The sequence below is a fragment of the Haematobia irritans genome, chromosome 5 (assembly GCF_050003625.1).
Source record: "Haematobia irritans isolate KBUSLIRL chromosome 5, ASM5000362v1, whole genome shotgun sequence".
NCBI lineage: Eukaryota > Metazoa > Arthropoda > Insecta > Diptera > Muscidae > Haematobia > Haematobia irritans.
The window spans coordinates 98731021-98754519 of NC_134401.1; the positions used below are offsets into that span (position 1 = coordinate 98731021).

The 23499-nt window shown below is 33.8% G+C and overlaps 1 protein-coding gene across 7 annotated transcripts in view; it reads right to left on the minus strand.

Moving 5' to 3' along the window:
- Positions 1-23499, minus strand: part of LOC142238159 (uncharacterized) — a 173122-nt gene that overhangs the window by 969 nt on the left and 148654 nt on the right. For 5 of the 7 annotated variants that reach the window (XM_075309723.1, XM_075309720.1, XM_075309721.1 and 2 more), the window contains exon 2: positions 9759-10872. In XM_075309723.1, coding sequence (XP_075165838.1) covers positions 9759-10856 — 1098 coding nt within the window. In that variant the 5' untranslated portion in view covers positions 10857-10872. Of the gene's footprint in view, positions 1-9758; positions 10873-16195; positions 16245-22661; positions 22710-23499 lie in introns of those variants that run through there. The other 2 variants (XM_075309718.1, XM_075309717.1) reach the window with 2 other exon arrangements.

Here is a 23499-nt window from a genome sequence, read left to right on the forward strand (position 1 = left end):
CAAGCATATACATTTTTGGGTATTGCCCAAACATTTATATGTTTGATCTCTACCAATATATAATATGTTTGAAAGCATATTGGTCTAAACAATATATGTTTGGGTATCCTAATTTCCAAACATTTTGTATTTTTGCATCCAAATTCAATAATGTTGTCTTCCAAAAAACAATATGTTATTATGTGACCATATAATATGTTTGGAAGCATTTTGCACCCAAAAATATTATATGCTTAAAAAAAAATTCTCCCAAACAATATTGTGCTCAAAATTTTATTTATTTATTTATTTATATATTTACAATCATAATGAATTATGAAAATAAACAGGTAATATAGGTGCTAACAACATAGGTTTTCGACCTGAATGCTCAAAATTTTGTTTCTGCCTAATTGTATATTCCCTCACATCTTTCTCACTTCCACTAGATTTTTTAGTTCTTAGCACCTTCTTCTGTAATACAAACATTGTAGAAGAAATTATTCAATTTTATGACTTTTTTTTTATTTTACCTTTTGCCGGACGGGGATTCGAACAGCGGACCACACAGTTTGTAAGGATCAAAGAAGTAGCTGATCAATTGCCCAAGGAAAAATAAAATCTTAATTTTGTAATAACAAGCAACAACCACCACTTAATTCAATATCGCTCTCTGTTAAATAGCGCTCCAAGCTACTAAACACATATATGTTTATAGGCTATTTCTAAATTAATATATGTTTGCATTCAAGCATATTATATTTACAAACATTTTATGCCCCAAACATAATATGTTCTAACATATTAACATATATGTCCCAAACATGTTATGCTAGTTTATGAACATTATATGCTTGCACTCAAAAATATTGTGTTTAAAAATTTGTGTTCCAAACATATAATGTTTATAGCCAAACATATGAAAAACAGTCTTTTTCAACCGTGTAGTTAAAGTGTATTTTGGAAGTGTAATGTGAATAACTATGGTACCAAGTCGTAGTAGTTACATAGTCGTAGGTTCTAATCCAGAATCCAACGGGCTCCCAATTGTTAAAAAGAAGTTTGCACTTCCTAATTTATTATTGTCATATTTCTGTAAACCGACATTCCGATAGACTGGTAGACTGAGTAAGCTTTTAAAAACAACGGGACATTTTAGCTAATGTAACACACATAGGCAATTGCATGATTTCATAATTATTGCAAGGATGTTTTTTATGAAATAAGAAAATTCCAACCTTTTTTAAGATAGTTACTTTAATTTCAAATTTATATCTTATAGACATTAGGCTTGAAATCTATTAAAATTGGGATTTAAAGCCCTTATTTATAGGGCATACGACAACTGAAATCTAGCTAAAGTGGATTTTGGAAGTGTAATGTGTCGTATTACATGGTAGTGTTTCCCTTCCCATTAGGCTTGAAATCTATTAAAATTGGGATTTAAAGCCCTTATTTATAGGGCATACGACAACTGAAATCTAGTTAAAGTGGATTTTGGAAGTGTAATGTGTCGTATTACATGGTAGTGTTTCCCTTTTGGGAATATTGACTGAACATGTGCATTTGTTGACCCCGTTTAACGATAGGTTAGGTTAGGTGGCAGCCTGATGTATCAGGCTCACTTAGACTATTCAGTCCATTGTGATACCACATTGGTGAACTTCTCTCTTATCACTGAGTGCTGCCCAATTCAATGTTAAGCTCAATGACAAGGGACCTCCTTTTTATAGCCGAGTTCGAACGGCGTTCCACATTGCAGTGAAACCACTTAGAAAAGCTTTGAAACCCTCAGAAATGTCACCAGCATTACTGAGGTAGGATAATCCACCGCTGAAAAACTTTTGGTGTTCGGTCGAAGCAGGAATCGAACCCACTATATTAATAGTGTTCTTCCGAAAACAATACCGAAAGAGACTGCCTTAACCATTGTAAAATATTTCGTATTTTAGTATGATTTATGGCTGATGTAAGAGAACAACATAATCGTGTATGTTCTGGGTTTCACATGAACGACTTGCAGTGAATTGTTCCCGTAGGGGTTGTTCTGCATGCAACTTTTCACCTCACAGATGGGAGAACTTTGCACGGACAATTTTTTATTGCATTCTTCCATATTTGCAAAACGGAGGATTTAAAACCAAAGTAAATTATTTATTTTGAATCTATCATATGTTTTCTATGTGCTTCATAAATATTTGATGATAAAATAGCACAAAAGACCTCTTAAAAACAAAATTTAAAAATGTATCACAAATTGTCCAAGATTCCCCTCTCACTTGTTGCAAAAAAATGGGGGTTGCTTAAAAAAGCAGCTGATTTTGTGTAAGTTCGAAATGACGGTGTTGCAAGAGTTTGAGAAAGCGCATTGAAACTTTTATAATTGAGAAACATAATGATATTGCTTGTTAATTGTTAACGAATTTTGTATGAATACGATTAGTCTTATATTTAAAATAAAAACATTACTTTTTGAATCAAATCAAATAAATGAAAACAATATTTTTGAACCCAACATTTCTTTAAACGATTGGGCAACATTACATCTGCAAAGCGTCACAGGCAAGAGTCAGTCAAGCATAATAAACTGCGGCAACATTTCTCGCCGTCGGTACAAAAATATTTTACTTCAAAAAAATTATTTCTTTTATTTACTAAAAAAGCATAACATACAAAATATTCGGCAATTTTGAATTTGTAATGCGATGAAAATTAATTAATTTCATTTGTAGTCGATTTTAGTGCGAACATAACGATTATTTCTAACGGCGTTAAAAGTTTTTGCGCATCGTCTTAAATCTTCAAATTAGTTGCTCGTCTCTGAACTCTTACAAAAGTAAACAAAAAAATATAACTTTGATGCATTTATTTCTACAGAACTCATATCCATTGTAATCCACGATGGACATATGTGATCCTCTATGGCATTTACAACTTTCCACAATATTTTACAAAACGTAGTTCTTCCAATGTTTAGATACATATCATTGGCTATAACTCATTGAAAAGAACCAACTGCAATAAACCTTAAAGCAGCCGCCACTTGAATTGGGGCTGGTATAGACCCATGTCCAAGATATGGAGAAATCTTGTCAAGAATAAGCGAAAATCCTTCCTTGTTCAAACGGAATAAGCCCACGAAACTAAAAAAATAAAAGAAGTCAGCCGAGTAAATATTATAAAGTCATCTTACCAAGAATTTGGAATATCCATTGGATTTGTAACATCGCGCAATCGGCGCCTTTGTATCCGTGTGTCAGAAAATGAGTTTCTTCGTATACCATTAACCATTAACAAAAACGAAGCAGGCATTTTGATTTTTTTTTCAAAAAATTTGAAAAATACTTAGTTTATGACAGCAATGTAAACAACTTGTTTACTTTTTTCTGCAAACCATATGATTTGCAGATTTTAATTTTTCGGCAAGCGAATTCGAAAAATCTTGTTTCACGGGAAACACAGAACAACTAAAAATTTTTGGGGGGAGATGCATGTGAGAGGTGAAATCTCTGTCACGTGAAACCCAGAACATACGTGAATATATATTGTGAGTTGTAGAGAGCGCCTTGTAGCCGTAGCATTAGGCTATTTCTAATTTATTCAAATGTCTAAATGTATTCCACATCAAAGCAGGTTTCCCTTTGACCGGGATTCCGGGAAATTCAAAAAATTCCCGCTTTCCCGGGAATGCAAAAAGTCCGGGAAAATTAAAACCCTACCTGGGGTGGAACACAATGTTAGGAAAAAAAAATATGGGAAACATTTAAATCTGAACCAATTTTGGGACAACTTCGCAAAAGTGTAATTATGTTTTATTTGAGTCACTTTTACAAGTTTTCGACTTAGCAGTGGCGATTTCATGAGGAAACATGACTGCAACTTTGACAATCCAATTCCGTCATATGACGGAAAATCGGGCGAAAGATATATATGGGAGCTATATCTAAATCTGAACCGATTTCAATAAAATTTAGCACACTTGACTACACTACTAATTGAACTCCTAGTGCAAAATTTAAATCAAATTGAGCTAAAACTCTGGCTTCTGGAGCCATATAAGTCCATATCGGGCGAAAGATATATATGGGACCTATATCTAAATCTGAACCGAATTCAATCAAATTTTGCTTGACTATACGACTAAGCGTGATGTTTGTGCAAATCGATGTTTCTAGCAAATCCCGGTAAAACTTTGGCTTCTGGGTCCATATAAGTGCATATCGGGCGAAAGATATATATGGCAGCTATATCTAAATCCGATTTCTTCCAAAATCAATAGGGTTCTATTCTGTCCCAAAACAGAAACTTGTACCAAATTTGAATTCGATTGGACTTAAATTGCGACTTAGACTTTGATCACAAAAATGTGTTCACAGACAGACGGACATGGCCAGATCGACTCAGGAACCCACCTAGAACACCATGTGTCTATCTCGTCTCCTTCTGGATGTTGCAAACATATGCACTAACTTATAATACCCTGTTCCACAGTGTGGCGCAGGTTATAAAAAAAAGACAAATTACGGGCTGCCACCATACCTAACATAACCTAAAAGCCGATCCGGTTGATTTTTGATACTTGATGTCAGTATATATCTTCTAACAACCATGCAAAAATTGGCCTACATCGGTTTATGATAACAAATACACACAAAGAAATTTGTTAGTAGGGATAGCAGAAAAGTCTGCTGAAAAAGGGACAGCAGTCACTGTTTGCTGAAATAGCAAACATTTCCTGCTATTTTTTAAGCTCGATTACACTAAAACATGTTTTATTTTGGCTAAAACAAATAAAAATGCCAACTTAGGAGCTATCCTAACATAATTAAAACAATATTTTATGAATATCTATAGTATTTGACCAAAAATCTGAATATTTATCGAATTGAGGCATAACAGCAAACAAATGTTTGCTGATCGTATTTAGGAGCTTGTAAATATATTACAGGACAAAAATATACCAAAAACTACTTTTGGTTCTTAAATATGCTTTGGGGAAAAATGTATAACCTAAATATTTTATAAATTGTTGTTCGTTAGGCCCTGAAGTACAAAAATATAACAGCAGACATCGACTGCTGTTTTTAGCAGACTTTTTCCAATGAGTGTAGGCCCCATATAAACTTCTCCCGAAATTTGACTTTTTGAGCCCCATAAAATATAATCCGACCCGAAAGTAAAGCGCCGTTGTTTTTGAAGCCATCACAAACTGCACGAAAGTGACGCTGTGGTATTTTGACACATTCCCGGCGGATGGTTGAGAAGATCGACACTTTGAATTGGAGAGATCCGCAGATTTTGGTGGCCGTTGTGCGGTAGAAATGAAGCGAGAAACATCCTTTTTAAGTCATTCTTGGTTGACGCGTATTGAGTGCGATGGTGTGGATTTCTGTTGGTGTCTTTGCACTGCGGCCGTAATATTTTTAACGGTTCAGGGTTTTAATACTGTCTACGACATTTTCCCCATAATATTCAGCCTCCGCTGAATACGAGCGGAGAGCCTACAATTACCAATCGGTAACCAGTCGAAGGTGTACTTTGATTGTGCACAACCTGTTCAATTTCGGAGAAACCCAAATTCGGTATCTGACCACTTTCGTGCAAGCGAAGCAACTCCTTGGCTTTTTTCAGTCCAACTGTTCTTTTGTGCATCGGTGAGCTCTTGCACTTTTTTGAACTTCAATGGTTTTAGTCCAAGTTAATTTTTCAAAAACAAATACATGAACAGACGTTCTCGCAGTATAATCATGTATTTCTAAATGCAGTACATCAAAATGTTTATGTAAATGTAAGCTTTTAAACAATAAAATGCACTGTCACTGGAATAAATCTGTCAGCTGTCACACGAGCGGGTTAAGAATGATAGAAACTCGAATTTGATTGCAATATATGTCAGCCACACTGTATATGTGGACTCCTCCACATAAATGGATCAAAAACAAAAGGTATTTCTGGATGACTTTCTTTGGTGGAACATTGCAAGAAATCCATGGTGGATGGTAATACACACAAAAAATATCAACAGTTTTTCCAATAAAAATTTTAATTGGATTCTAAAAAAATGTTCAATTAAAAATTTAACTGGTTCAACAATGTTTTTAATTGAAACAAAATTAATCACAGATATTAATAGTATCAATCAAAGCAACGGTAGCTTTCTACTCGTGCAAAATGGCAATAGGAAAAAAGTGGGGACTAAAACCAAAAATTGTGCATTGGCTATACACGGCAGTGGTTAGACCTATAATGCTATATGGTGTGGTAGTCCGGTGGCCGGCACTTCACCAGCCAACAAGTTTAGACAGCGTATGGCGTGTTTGTGTATCTCAGGCGCATTCAGCAAGACAGGAACAAATTTCCTTAATGTCATGCTGCATCTATTGCCTTTAGACATTTTGGCCAAACAATCAGCTGCAACAACGGCTGTGCGGTTGCGCGAGCTATCGCTGTGGTCAGAAAAAACTTACGGTCACAGTTCGGTCCGCAAAATAATGCCAGATGTGCCTAACGTAGTGGATTACACTTTGGCGAGTCCACTTTTCGACAATAAGTTTGAAACTCTAATCCCCAACAGTGAGGCGTGGTGCACACAGACCCCGGGGAATAAAGAATATATAGATTTCTACACTGATGGCTCCAAATTGGATGGACAAGTGGGTTTCGGAGTATGATCTGGAACTTCGAATAGCGAGTAGATTACCTAATCACTGTAGTGTTTTTCAAGCTGAAATATTAGCAATAAGAGAGGTGGCGAATTGGCTGAGAAGTAATGTTCCAAAACATGTGGGCATTAAATAAACTCAGACAGTCAACCTGCAATAAAATCCTTGGACTCTGTGTTCCTCAACTCGAAAACGGCCATCGCCAGCCGCAAATCTCTCAATGAGATGGCTGAGCAGTACAATATTCACCTAATATGGGTGCCTGGCCATAGGAACATACCGGGGAACTGCGAAGTGGATGAAATGGCAAGGCAAGGGACTACCTTACATATTTCAGAGGAACTAGAATCTGTTGGTATGCCCCTGGCTACCTTCAAGCTCATGCTGCGTGAGAAGGCTGTAATGATGGCAAGTGTTCGATGGAGAATTGCAAGAGCTGTAACGACACCAAGCAAATATGACCCCATTTTAACTTAAACCGCACACTAGATATGCTAATGTTCTCGAGACGTCAGATATCACTCCTGATGTCTGCTATAACGGGTCGCTGCCTGATAGGCGATTTTGCAAAAACTATAGGCGCGAAATATAATGACTATTGTATGAGCTGTCATGATGCGGAGGAAAAGGAATCAATTAAACACCTCCTTTGTGAGTGTCCTGCATTTTGTGTAAAGCGCAAGCAACTTTTAGGAGCATATAACAGGTTGACTGATAAGTCCCCGGTCTAACAAAGAAAAACACATTTTTGTCAAAATTCGTTTTTATTATTCAACATAGTTCCCTTCAAGAGCGATACAACGATTGTAACGACCTTTCAATTTTTTGATACCATTTTGGTAGGCCTCAGTTTCAAAATAGGCCTCAGTTTCGTCGATCACCTCTTCATTGCAGACAAATTTTTTCCCTTCGAGCATCCTTTTGAGGTCTGAGAACAAGAAAAAGTCGCTGGGGGCCAGATATGGAGAATACGGTAAGTGGGGAAGCAATTCGAAGCCCAATTCATGAATTTTTGCCATCGATCTCAATGAATTATGGCACGGTGCGTTGTCTTGGTGGAACAACACTTTTTTCTTCTTCATATGGGGCCGTTTTGCCGCGATTTCGACCTTCAAACGCTCCAATAACGACATATAATAGTCACTGTTGATGGTTTTTCTCTTCTCAAGATAAGCGATAAAAATTATTCCATGCGCATCCCAAAAAACAGAGGCCATTACTTTGCCAGCGGACTTTTAAGTCTTTTCACGCTTCGGAGACGGTTCACCGGTCGCTGTCCACTCAGCCGACTGTCGATTGGACTCAGGAGTGTAGTAATGGAGCCATATTTCATCCATTGTCACATATCGACGGAAAAACTCGGGTGTATTACGAGTTAACAGCTGCAAACACCGCTCAGAATCATCAACACGTTGTTGTTTTTGGTCAAATGTGAGCTCGCGCGGCACCCATTTTGCACAGAGCTTCCGCATATCCAAATATTGATGAATGATATGACTAACACGTTCCTTTGATATCTTTAAGGCCTCTGCTGCGATCAACTTCATATCATTATTCAAAATCATTTTGTGGATTTTTTTGATGTTTTCGTCGGTAACTACCTCTTTCGGGCGTCCACTGCGTTCACCGTCCTCCGTGCTCATTTCACCACGCTTGAATTTTGCATACCAATCAATTACACTAGCCAACAGTCGTTTTGTGAATTGGTTCTAGCATAATTTTTCTCATTGATTTTGACCTACTAAACACGAAAATGAGTTTTAAAAAATTTTCTGTCGATTGGTTTTTTTGGTCTTTTCGCTCTTTTACCAAAATTATAAGTCCGCTATTTGTTGTTTTTAAAAATTTCAGCTATACGCAAAAAACCAAAATTGCTGTTAGCATCGTGTTTTATATTTTATATGAATTTTTATATGGTTTTTTTCTGCCACATTTTTACTAAAAAACGCCGTTTTTTAACCTTTTTAAGCTGCCAACATCCAAACTACTTACCCGATTTGAAAATTTTCTGAGAATGAGTTGTAGACGACTAAATTTTCTTTAATTTGAGTAGCACTAGGATCAAATAGGTCAAAGAAGACGAAAGATATGCTCAAAATTGTAAGTGTACCTCCAAAAATTAAAAAAAAAAGTTCAAAAATTTGTATCTCGAAACCCAATCGACAGAAAATTTTTTAAAAGTCATTTTCGTGTTTAGTAGGTCAAAATCAATGAGAAAAATTATGCTAGAACCAATTCACAGAGAAAATTTTGTTATTTGTGACCTAGTGTTATTGTTGATTTCCCTGGGGCAGAGTCCGGAAACTCATTATCAAGCAAAGTTTTTGCTTCCACCGTATTTTTTCCCTTCAGAAAACAGTATTTTATCAAAACACGAAATTCCCTTTTTTCCATATTTTTCACAATAACAAAAGTTGCTTCACAAAAGACGCTGTATCTCACAAACTAATTGACTTACAGACGTCAAATTTTGACATGAATCATTTGAAGGTTGGTACTATATAAAAATAATATGCATTTAATACTAGCGACGCCATCTATGTGTCAGACCGGGGACTTATCAGCCAACCTGTTAGCTTCAGATTACTGGCAGATCTGGAAAACGTTAACTTAAGCAGTCTGCAAATGTTTTTGGAACAATCTGGTTGGTTCAACAAAGGAAAATAATCGAGAAGGTTCAGCGGTTAAAACTTGAAGTACCCATATGTAATAGGTACTTTTAGTTAATGTGGTATCACAATGGACTGAATAGTCTAAGTGAGCCTGAATCTTAATCGGACTGCCATTTTAAACTAACCTAACCTAGTATCAATTAAATTTTTAATGGGATCAATTAATTTCTTAATTGACGATGATGATTTGTACTATAATTTCTGTGATTGAAGAAATTCCAATTAAAATTTTAATTGGATCAATTAATTTCGTGATTGAAGACAACAAATATGTTGTTTCTGTATAAGATTTGGTCGTGTGTAATTGATTTGTCTTACAATAGCCCCAAGTTTAACTCTTTTTGTTTGTTTCCGTCAAACTAAGCCCAGTTTTAGTGCAATTGAGCTTAAAAATATAGCTTTCCGTTTTCAGCAGAATTTTTCGACACCTCATAGTCATACTTACGTTATGTCCATTATCTCGATCTGGTGAATTTCTCAGTCTTCTTCCAATATTTTGCCATAGATTCAGTCTTAACAATTTACTCCTGCCTTCGCCCAATTGAAAAGCATTTATTTTCAAATGTTCGGACAAACGACAATTTTCCAAAGAGATTTCATCTACTTGAGGTATACTTCGCAACAGCTCCAGGACATCGACTGTTGTTAAATCACAATTTTTAAATCGCAACACGCGTAATTCATCCAACATATGTAGAGATCTAATGACATTTTGTGGTAGAACATTTTCATCATTGATAATGCACAGCTCTTGCACATTCATTTTCATCTCCAAACAATTGGCCAATACATTTTTCACATTTGTCTCCAGCTTGCGTATATCGCCAGCTTTCCACACCGATAAGATAACATCGAAAAGCTGTCGAGGATTATATTGATTGGTTATAAATAAATGGCGTAGTTTTGGCATCGGTTTGACTAGGAAATAGTATAGCTCGTAGGTATTCAAACGTAAATATCTCAAACTTTCCATATGGGCTTCTTTCATATCCAATTGCTCACATTGTTTACTAATGGGGAACATATTCAACTCCAAGTGCTCCAAATGCAAGGTACGCATTATATTGTGGAAATATCTCAACTCCAGTTTGTAGCAATAGCTTAGATTTAGTTCCTTGAGATTTGGCCACAAATCCAAATATTTCCCTGTCAAATTTCCATGGGGACTAAATATTTGGAGATTTGGAAACATGCAATGGAAATCTTTTAGATCTTCATCTCTAATGAAACAAGGATGGATTGTCAAGCGTACAGTCTTCACTTTGGGATAAGTGAATTTTTTCAAGAGGCCATATTTGTATTCATCCAAAAATCGCAATTCAAAACTCTCCACAAAATCTTTAATGTTTTCCAAGAATATTTCCAATTCATCATCTTTGAGAGATTTCTCCACAAAATTAATGGTATTGTGTTTATATTTTGTCATCCACAAAGATTGTATGATTTGTTGAATATAGCCATTAACCTGAAGTAGAGATATTTGATCTTGAAGTTGTAAATGTGTTACGATTTCCCGCAAACAATCGGGATTTAATGTCTCCATTACGGGAGGGATATCTCTGAAAAATAGAAATAAAAAGAGAAAAACAATTTTCTTCAGACTTGGGTTATGTAAAGACTCACTCAAAAGAAAAAGTCCGTTATATTAGAAACTCAAATTAATGGGATTAACGGGACTTCTTTTCAAATGTTTCAGAATTTATACCTAAAACAAGTAAGGAAAGTCTAAAGTCGGGCGGGGCCGACTATATTATACCCTGCACCACTTTGTAGATCTAAATTTTCGATACCATATCACATCCGTCAAATGTGTTGGGTGCTATATATAAAGGTTTATCCCAAAATACATGGTTAGGTTAGGTTAGGTGGTAGCCCGATGTATCAGGCTCGCTTAGACTATTCAGTCCATTGTGATGCCACATTGGTCCCAAATACATACATTTAAATATCACTCGATCCGGACAGAATTTGATAGACTTCTACAATATCTATAGACTCAAAATTTAAGTCGGCTAATGTTAGTAAAAACAAGTAAGGAAAGTCTAAAGTCGGGCGGGGCCGACTATATTATACCCTGCACCACTTTGTAGATCTAAATTTTCGATACCATATCACATCCGTCAAATGTGTTGGGGGCTAGATATAAAGGTTTGTCCCAAATACATACAATTAAATATCACTCGATTTGGACAGAATTTGATAGACTTGTACAAAATCTATAGACTCAAAATTTAAGATGGCTAATGCACTAGGGTGAAACACAATTTTAGTAAAAAACTAGGGTGGAACACAATTTTAGTAAAAAAATATGGGAAACATTTAAATCTGAAGCAATTTTAAGGAAACATCGCAAAAGTTTATTTATGATTTATCGCTCAATATATATGTTTACGAAGTTTAGGAAAATTAGAGTCATTTTTACAACTTTTAGACTAAGCAGTGGCGATTTTACAAGGAAAATGTTGGTCGAAATCAGAAAAACATATATATGGGAGCTAAATCTAAATCTGAACCGATGTCAACCAAATTTGGCACGCACAGCTACAATGCTAATTCTACTCCCTGTGCAAAATTTCAACTAAATCGGAGTTAAAAATTGGCCTCTGTGGTCACATGAGTGTAAATCGGGCGAAAGCTATATATGGGAGATATATCTAAATCTGAACCGATTTCAACCAAATTTGGCACGCACAGCTACAATGCTAATTCTACTCCCTGTGCAAAATTTCAACTAAATCGGAGTTAAAAATTGGCCTCTGTGGTCATATGAATGTAAATCGGGCGAAAGCTATATATGGGAGCTATATCTAAATCTGAACCGATTTCAACCAAATTTGGCACGCATAGCTACAATGCTAATTCTACTCCCTGTGCAAAATTTCAATTAAATCGGAGTAAAAGACTGGCCTCTGTGGTCATATGAGTGTAAATCGGGCGAAAGCTATATATGGGAGCTATATCTAAATCTGAACCGATTTCAACCAAATTTGGCACACATAGCTTCAATGCTAATTCTACTCCCTGTGCGAAATTTCAACTAAATCGGAGCAAAAAATTGGCCTCTGTGGTCATTTGAGTGTAAATCGGGCGAAAGCTATATATGGGAGCTATATGTAAATCTGAACCGATTTCAACCAAATTTGACACGCATAGCTATAATGCTAATTCTACTCTCTGTGCAATATTTCGACTAAATCGGAGCAAAAAATTGGCCTCTGTGGGCAAATGAGTGTAAATCGGGCGAAAGCTATATATGGGAGCTATATCTAAATCTGAATCGATTTGGCTGATATTTTGCAAGTTTTTCGAGACTCATAAAATATTCAGATGTACGGAATTTGAGGAAGATCGGTTGATATACACGCCAATTATGACCACATCGGTGAAAAATATATATGGCGGCTATATCTAAATCTGAACCGATTTTTTCCAAAATCAATAGGGATCGTCTTTGAGCCGAAACATGACCCCATACCAAATTTTAGGACAATCGGACTAAAACTGCGAGCTGTACTTTGCACACAAAAATACATCAACAGACAGACGGACAGACAGACAGACAGACAGACGGACATCGCTAAATCGACTCAGATTTTAATTCTAAGACGATTGGTATACTAAACGATGGGTCTCAGACTTTTCCTTCTTGGCGTTACATACAAATGCACAAACTTATTATAACCTGTACCACGGTAGTGGTGAAGGGTATAAAAACAGCTGTTTCTATGAATTTCAGTCGATCGAGATTGAACTCGTTCGACATACAGAAACAGGCTGTTAGTTATTCAACTAAACCATAAGTTCAATCACAGCTCTATTTCATAAATATCAGACTTCAAACATTGCCATCGGCAACTGCTACCACAACCCAAGTAATTCGATTGTGCATGAAAGTCTTTAGCGGAACTTTGTGCGGTTGTATATACTTGTCTAATTTTTATGAAAATGTAAAATCGTAAATAGGTTTTCACATTCTGGGGGGGGGCTAAATTTTTTCCTGGGGGGGTCCAAGCCCCCTCCCCAGAGGCCTTCCTATGCTTATGATGGGAGCTATATCTAAATCTGAACCGATTTCAATTCAATCCTTCTGGGTGTTACAAACATATGCACTAACTTGTAATACCCTGTTCCACAGTGTGGCGCAGGGTATAAAAATTGTATCGGACTGATAAATCGAAGTATCAACATTAGCTACTGCACTCAAAAAAATATTTCTAATCCCAACAACAAATATCGTTTATGATTTGCTTTTCACTGTAAGGAAGTTTATTTGGAATAAAAGTTTAGCTTCAAAGGTATACGCTAAGTTTAGTTTTTACTTATTGTTTTATTCAAATTAATTGTCATACGTTTTTATATATTATAAGTTATCCTTTTTTCACTCAAAATTTTATTTTAATTTATTTTTTTACCTATTTATTAGTTTATTTAATTGCATTTTTCATGTTAATTGTATTCCTTACTAGCGTAACCCGGCCCGCTTCGCTGCGCCTTCCGAAGCATATTTGGAGGAATATTTTGCGTTAACTTAGCCAACTATATCCTTCGTGCTGAAAAAGATTTTAATTCTTTTAAACAAATCGGACTACTTGATTTTTCGTTTATAGGTACAAATACGGCGGGAGAGGATGTACCTTCTTCTATATTTCTTGTGAATTTTAAGTGTGGTTTGTCAAGGAAAGGTATCCTTCTCCTCAACATATCTGAAAATTAAGCACTATATTATAATATCATACAAAGAATTACTGTTTCCCATCCAATAAATCGGAAAAAGCAAAAATAGTAAAAAATTTTACCACATTAACATTTGCTAAAATGTTGGAAAATGATGCACCCTCTACGTTGGCTGCCAATTTCATGTACATTTAAGTTCTTTACTAAAAAGAAGTCTGGCAGAAGCCTGTGCAAAATCATAAAATTATGTACCGAGTTTCCATTTACGGACAACCCTCTACTTTCAATTTAAGAAAAAAAAAAAAAAACGGACAAAAGGGAACCCTCCCCCCACCTTCGCTCCACTCCAACCTGATATCGGAGTATCACGTACCCTATATTAATTTCGCAACTACTCAATGGTCCCTATAAATTCTATCGAAGTAAATCGACAAAGTTTATTTCAATTTTCCCCTTCCCCAACCAGATATCGAAAAATCATATACTAATTTAAAAATTATGTATAAATTTAATCACCTCCTCCCACGTTCCCTGTAAATTTCAAGTAGATCGGCGATGTTTAAATTTTGCTCTATTGTTTTAAAGGGACGTCACTTTCCCCGATACAATATCAACAAACACCGTAGTGAATAGCACCCCTAACCTTTCCTGAAAATTCTTGAAACTTTCCTTCAAGTGTGGGACCTCCTCCCCGACTAAATATCGAAAAGTGATGTAGCGTATCTTTTGTAAACGTCCCAGAAAATGTCAAGCAAATTATAAGCCTAAAAGGGCGGCCTCTCTTCCGTCCAAATATCACAAAATCAGGTATCAACTATTAATATCGTAACCTCTCCCCAGTCCTCCGTAAATTTCAAGTAACTCGGTAAAAGTTTAATTGTTTCTCTGTATGTACTTAAGAGAAGCGGATGTCTCCCTATGCCCTTTTATTTTTATTAAAAAATCGAGAACCTGATATAAATTTCATAACCCATTTTTTCCGTAAAATTTCAGTCGGGGGAGTTTTGTTTTGTTTGTACTTTCAAAAAAAAATTCGGGCAAAGGGGTGGTCCCCCTCCCCGGCCAAGTAACGAAAAAAAATGTAGTGGATTTTTGTCTAGATGCCAACCCCAACATTCAATGTAAATTTCAAGCAAATCGCATAATTTTGTTCCAAGTTTCAAAAAGTAGGGCAAGGGGGAGGTCCCCCTCCCCATCCACATATGAAATCATCGGGTACCCCATATTAATTCCATAACCTCACCACATGTTCTCTGTAAATCTCAGATAATTTAGAGAATTTTAGTTTTTTCACTGTACTTAAAAAAAAGTCGAACAAAGGGGAGGCCCCCTCCGCCACCAAATATCGAAATAAAAAGTAGCGGATCTTTGTCTAGATGCCAACCCCAATCTTCAATGAAAATTTCAAGCAAATCGGTCAACTTTGGTCAAATTTTCAAAAAGTCCGACGAAGGGGAGGTCCCCCTCCGCGACCAGGTGTCAAAAAATGAGGTACCCTATTTTCAACACATGAACGCCCCCTACGATCTCTGAAAGTTTCAAGTAAATCGGTTCAGCCGTTTCGGAGCCAACTCGGTACATACAAACAAATAAACAAACATAGATTGAATTTTATATATATATAGATTATTATTTGTTTCTTTACTTTTCAATACTTATACATGTATTTATATTAAATACATTTTTATTTATATTAATATGTGGATAATACAATTATAATTGTATTATTTATATAATTCATGCACTTTAATTTATAAGATCTAAATCTTGTTGTGTATGATGAAATAGATGAACAAAACAAAAGACGATTTCATTAATTTAAAAGAATTTTTCAGAATTATTAAAGCCAAATAAAGCGTTAGTCAAACAAAATTTTCTTTCATGTAAAGAAAGTTTTAAGTCGAATCACTTAACTTAACTACAAAAAGACAAAACTACTTCATTCGTCAGGAAAATGCGTCTTCTGTACTAAGCAAAATTCGCATTCTTATTTTAAGGACATGAACACGTTCCTCTCACGAAAATCCTTTTTTCAGTGCAGGGATGTGAAAACAGTTTAATAAAGACTAACTCATTTTTTTAATTTTCTGGATAATTGTATTATCCCTCATAACTTTCTTATTTCCACGTGATTTATTAACTTCTCAACAGTTTTTTTTCTGTTCATCTTCTTGTAAGAGTAAATATTCGATTTTATATTTTTTTTACCTTTTGCTGGACGGAGAACCGCAGGCCATACAGTTTGTAAGCAAACTCACTATCCATTGGGCCATGTAGCTCTTATTGTCATCAACACATAGCTAACTCTATAGTTCATTTTTTCCTAGTTCATATTTATTAATGCCTTTTATCTAAATGTTGATATTTGCATTATTCTTAGTATTTGATATTTGTGTTTTTAGTTTACACCAATGGTGCTCACCCAAAGGTGATACTATCATAATATCATAAATTTTAATTTTTATGATCGCCTGATATCAATGCAGGTTGGTTTAATACCCAAATAATGTATACTATATATTATTACAGCATTTTATTTATTCGAGATTACTGGACAACAAAAAAACAAAGGGAATTGTTACTGTTAAGTTATTGAAAAGAAATTCTCAAATATCAATCTACACACGCCTGACAATACACATATTTTATTGCTGCACTGTTAGAAAAATATGTTTTTCATATGTTCCGATATAAACAAAATGTGTTTCGGGCACGATTTTAAACCACAATATATTTAAGTGCGAACATGTAATTTTCCTAAACTAACACTAAATGTTTGGGACATCTATGTTAATATGTTAGAATATATTATGTTTGGGGCATGAATGTTTCATAAAAATCATATGTGTGAATACAAACATATATAAATTTACAAATTTCAACTAAACATACATATGTTGTGATATTTTATTCAAAGCGACAGAGAGAGTATAGAGAGAAATAGAGATGGAAACCGGGAGAGTTGACGAAAGATATCAATATAACACAGCAAAAGAGTCAAAAGAGAACAATTTCTGTGAAACCGCTTGTATGTTGTTTCGGAAAACTGTTTTATGATAAGGCCAAAAATTTGATATGTTTAAGTCTAAATATTATTTAATTTGAATAAAGAGAATATACATTCTGAACCAAGAGAATAGACATTTGAAAAACAAACAGCTTATGTTTTCGCCTTGAGAGCAGCATTTTATGTATGTGTGGACATGTGTTTTGTTTATCATTTTGGCATTATTTTTTTCTTGGTTCGTTAAAAGAAATCAGGGGTCTTCATAAAAATAACGAAAGGGCACTATACTCTTTTTAGAGTTGGGACAGTAAAATGAAATAAGGAGGAAATAGTGAAAAATTACACAGTAAAATGTAAAAAAACAAAGTTTAGTTTCTCTTTATTAAAAAGTAGTCCACGAGGAGTTGACGGACACCATCAAATATAAAAGCGGGCATTAAGTTCGACTTTTACAGCTAAAACAATTTAAAAAGTTTATTTTCTTTAAAATGAATTATTAAAGAAAAATAAAAGGAATTTTAGAGCGATGGTGTTAAATGCTAGTAAAAAACTGTTCACTCCTAAATAAATTTATGTTTATATTATAAAATTATGTATGTATGTTTATACTCGATTCCACGTTCTTCTTTTGTTAGTTTTTGAATGCCTTCCAAATTTTAAAGTTTTGTACAAAAACAGTTTTTTATTACAAGATTGTTATTTTTGCAATAAAAAATAATATTTTATCCAAAAATCATTCAATTTCGTTTATATCAAGCACTGTTACTGACTATAAATCTTTAATAACGCACATTTCGATGTTTCATTTAAAAAAATTAATATAGTATAAATATAAATGTGTAAATTAAAAAAAAAAAAAAAACAAAAAAAAATGTTCGGTCGGAGCAGGGATTGAACCCACGACCCTTTGCATGCAAGGCAGACATGCTAACCACTGCTCCACGTGGCAAACAAATGTATGTTTCTGTTAAATAATGTTATGTTTGCATGGGCTCGTGGGCGCTGCAAACTATGCTATATAAATGTAACTTAAAACGATAATTATCTACTGGTGACTATAACAGCTACGTAGCCCAGTGGATAGTGTGTTGGCTTACAAACTGTATGGTCCTCGGTTCGATTCTCCGTGCAGGCGAAAGGTAAAATTTAAAAATTTTATAAAAGTGAATAATTTCTTCAACATTATTTGTATTACAGAGAAAGGTGCCAATAACTAAAAAATTTCGTGGAAGTGAAAATTACGAGTATGTTAGGGAATGAGCACAATCGTGTTTGAGAAAAATTCTTCCAAGCATATAATATTTTTGGCTCAAAATGCTTCCAAACATATAATATGTTCACATAAAACAAACATATTAATGTTTCGGCAGTATGCAATAATATATGTGCTTCCTGCAAAATATGTTTGGAACATATGTTAAAGAAGCGATTTTTTTTGAGGGTGTGGCTAACTCGAATTTCCATAACCTTTAATATAGATTTGTCGGGGGGAGACGAATTATTTTTATAAGCTAACTTCTTATGGAAATTACATACGAAAATTATTCTTCCCCAATTGAACCATTTTTCACCACCACTGTGCGTCATCTTCTCATATAACAACAGTGCCTTAATCTTATTTTCTACAGTTGAACAGTTATCGTTATAAGTCTTGTAGTACTCTCCTCTTGAGCCTTGCAAACGTTTTGTCAAAATTTTATTTCTATTGAAAATTTTGTCAAATTTTATTTCTATAGAACATTTTGTCAAAATTTTATTTCTATACAAAATTTTGTAAAAATTTTATTTCTATTGAAAATTTTATCAAATTTTATTTCTATAGAACATTTTCTCAAAATTTTATTTCTATAGAAAATTTTGTCAAATTTTATTACTATAGAAAATTTTGTCATTTTATTTTTAAAGAATATTTTGTCAAAATTTTACTTCTACGAATATAGAAATTTTTATTTCTATAGAAAATTTCGTCAAAATTTGAGTTACGTTTTTTCTTATTCGAATATAGAATATTATTTAAATTTTGTCAAAAATTTATTTCTATAGAAAATTTTTTGTCAAAATTTTATTTCTATAGAAAATTTGTCAAAACTTGAGTTATGTTTTTTCTTATTCGAATATATAATATTATTTAAATTTTGTCAAAATTTTATTTCTATATTTCGATAAAAAAAAATTATGTCTAAATTTTTTTCTATAGAAAATTTTGTCAAAATTTTATTCCTATAGAATATTTTGTCAAAACTTTATTTCTATAAAAAATTTTCTCAAAATTTTATTTCTATACAAAATTTTGTCACAATTTTATTTCTATACAAAATATTTTTTATATAGAAAATTTATATTTCTATAGAAGATTAAAGAACCTCTTAAACGGAGGGATATATTTTGCAAAATCTACCAAAACACCAAGAATTCTAGCAATTTACCAAAGAAAACAAGGAGGGAAAATCTAAAGTCGGGCGGTGCTGACTATATTATACCCTGCACCACTTTGTAGATCTAAATTTTCGATACCATATCACATCCGTCAAATGTGTTGGGGGCTATATATAAAGGTTTGTCCCAAATACATACATTTAAATATCACTCGATTTGGACGAATTTGATAGACTTCTACAAAATCTATAGACTCAAAATTTAAGTCGGCTAATGCACTAGGGTTGAACACAATGTTAGTAAAAAAAAATATGGGAAACATTTAAATCTGAAGTAATTTTAAGGAAACTTCGCAAAAGTTTATTTATGATTTATCGCTCGATATATATGTATTAGAAGTTTAGGAAAATTAGAGTAATTTTTATAACTTTTCGACAAAGCAGTGGCGATTTTACAAAGAAAATGTTGGTATTTTGACCATTTTTGTCAAAATCAGAAAAACATATATATGGGAGCTATATCTACATCTGAACCGATTTCAACCAAATTTGGCGCGCATAGCAACAATGCTAATTCTACTCCCTGTGCAAAATTTCAACTAAATCGGTGTTAAAAATTGGCCTCTGTGGTCAAATGAGTGTAAATCGGGCGAAAGCTATATATGGGAGATATATCTAAATCTGAACCGATTTCAACCAAATTTGGCACGCATAGCTACAATGCTAATTCTACTCCCTGTGCGAAATTTCAACTAAATCGGAGTTAAAAATTGGCCTCTGTGGTCATATGAGTGTAAATCGGGCGAAATCTATATAGGAGATATATCTAAACCTGAACCGATTTCAACCAAATTTGGCACGCATAGCTACAATGCTAATTCTACTCCCTGTGCAAAATTTCAACTAAATCGGAGGAAAAAATTGGCCTGCGTGGTCATATGAGTGTAAATCGGCCGAAAGCTATATCTTGGAGCTATATCTAAATCTGAACCGATTTCAACTAAATTTGGCACACATAGCTACAATGCTAATTCTACTCCCTGTGCAAAATTTCAACCAAAAAAAACTCTGGCTTCTGGGACCGTATTAGTCCATATCGGGCGAAAGATATATAAGGGAGCTATATCTAAATCTGAACCGATTTCAATAAAATTTGGCACACTTGACTATAGTACTAACTGTTCTTCTTGTGCAAAATTTTAAGCAAATTAGAGTAAAACTCTGGCTTCTGGGGCCATATAAGTCCATATCGGGCGAAATATATATATGGGAGCTATTACTAAATCTGAACCGATTTCTTCCAAAATCAATAGGGATCTATTCTGAGCCAAAACACATAGTTGTGCTAAATTTGAAGTCGATTGGACTAAAACTGCGACCTAGACTTTGATTACAAAAATGTGTTCACGGACAGACGGACATGGTTATCGACTCAGGAGCCCACCCTGAGCATTTTTGCCAAAGACACCATGCGTCTATCTCGTCTCCTTCTGGATGTTACAAACATATGCCCTAACTTATAATACGCTGTTCCACAGTGTGGCGCAGGGTATAAAAACGCCTCGCTAACATATACTTCCAAACCTATTCTGTGTCAAGCAAATATATTTTCAGAATATGTTCAAACAAAAAATTGTTTGTACTGTGAAAAAATGTTATGTTTTACCTTAAGCATGTGTTTGTTTAAGTCCCCAAATAGTCAATTCCAGTTTCTAAACATTAGTTTGCTTGCAGCAAAATATATATAATTGTGTTGGAATACAAACAAAAACATATACATATTACCAATTTATTTGAATATGAAATCCCAAATATAAACATGTACTCAGCAACCTACACTTTTATTTGCTGTATTTAACCATCTCAGTCGCCATCTTTATATTTTTCTCTACTCCCTCTCTTTGCTATTTGTAAGCATATATATGTTTATACGAAATTTCAAAATTAATATATGTTTGCATCCAGAGCTTTTATATATAAAGAAACGTAACATAATGTCGCAAACACAATATGTTCTAACATATTTACATACACGGATGAAAAAGACTGTTTTTCATATGTTTGGCTATAAACATTATATGTTTGGAACACAAATTTTTAAACACAATATTTTTGAGTGCAAGCATATAATGTTCATAACATGTTTGGGACATATATGTTAATATGTTAGAACATATTATGTTTGGGACATAAAATGTTTGTAAATATAATATGCTTGGATGCAAACATATATTAATTTAGAAATAACCTATAAACATATATGTGTTTAGTAGCTTGGAGCGCTATTTAACAGGGAGCGATATTGAATTAAGTTGGTGGTGGTTGCTTGTTATTACAAAATTAACATTTTATTTTCCCTTGGGCAATTGATCAGCTACTTCGTTGATCCTTACAAACTGTGTGGTCCGCTGTTCGAATCCCCGTCCGGCAAAAGGTAAAATTAAAATAAAAAAAATCATAAAATTGAATAATTTCTTCTACAATGTTTGTATTACAGAAAAATGTGCTAAGAACTAAAAAATCTCGTGGAAGTGAGAAAGATGTGAGGGAATATACAATTAGGCAGAAACAAAGTTTTGAGCATTCAGGTCGAAAACCTATGTTGTTAGCACCTATATTACCTGTTTATTTTCATAATTCATTATGATTGTAAATATATAAATAAATAAATAAAATTTTGAGCACAATATTGTTTGGGAGAATTTTTTTAAGCATATAATATTTTTGGGTGCAAAATGCTTCCAAACATATTATATGTTCACATAATAACATATTGTTTTTTGGAAGACAACATTATTGAATTTGGATGCAAAAATACAAAATGTTTGGAACTTAGACTACCCAAACATATATTGTTTAGACCAATATGCTTTCAAACATATTATATATTGGAAGAGATCAAACATATAAATGTTTGGGCAATACCCAAAAATGTATATGCTTGAAGCAAAATATGTTTGGGAGTATATGTTACAGAAGCGATTTTTTGTGAGGGTGTATATATGTCCCAAACATCTTATACTAATTTATGAACATTATATGTTTGCACTTAAAAACATTTGAAATTTGAAAAATTCAAACATATAATGTTTACACCGAAACATATTAAAATCACTTTGTTTTTGTCCGTAAAAATAAACAAACATTTTCTCACATTTTGGAAAAATTTAACTAATTTTAAATTAAACTAATTTGCATGAAGTAAAAATAAATTAAAGCGTAGTAGACTTTTTTCTCAGGATGCTGATTTTATTTAATTAATTTTATTACATATATTTCAAGTTCAACTTACCCAATCATTTTATCATGCAAATTTATATTGCTACTCAACAAAAAAAATAGCTTACCCAGCAAAAACTAGGTAACCACATCTCATTACAATTGACATTACCAGGAGTAAAGCTGTCATTACACGTTGCATTACATTGCGGCGAGTTATAATGACTAACTTGTAATGACAAAAATAAATACTTCTCGGTAATTTTCGAATTGTTATTCTCAAATTTTTAGGCAGTTGTAGTTAATATAATTATTCACATAATCGAGCACTTACATAAAAAATCAAAAAGAATATGTAATGTAACGGTAATTCTGAAGATTTTTCCGTTAGGAATTTTTTATCACAAATATTTCATAATAATTGTGTTTAATGACATTATCATATTATGCTTTAAATAAATGCTTTCTTATACCTCATTCACATTACACTTCCAAAATGCGTTTAAACTAAATTTCAAATGTCATTTGCCTTATAAAAAAGAGACTTAAAATCCACTTTTAGTAGATTTCGAACCTTATGTGAATTGGCTATTGGATATATTGTATCGTAATTCACGAATCCAACTAAAGGGTGATTCTTTTGAGGTTAGGATTTTCATGCATTAGTATTTGACAGATCACGTGGGATTTCAGACATGGTGTCAAAGAGAAAGATGCTCAGTATGCTTTGACATTTCATCATGAATAGACGAACGATCTGTCACAACGTCGAATTTTCAGTGAATGGGCCCTAGAAAAGTTGGCAGAAAATCCGCTTTTTTATCGACAAATTTTGTTCAGCGATGAGGCTCATTTCTGGTTGAATGGCTACGTAAATAAGCAAAATTGCCGCATTTGGAGTGAAGAGCAAC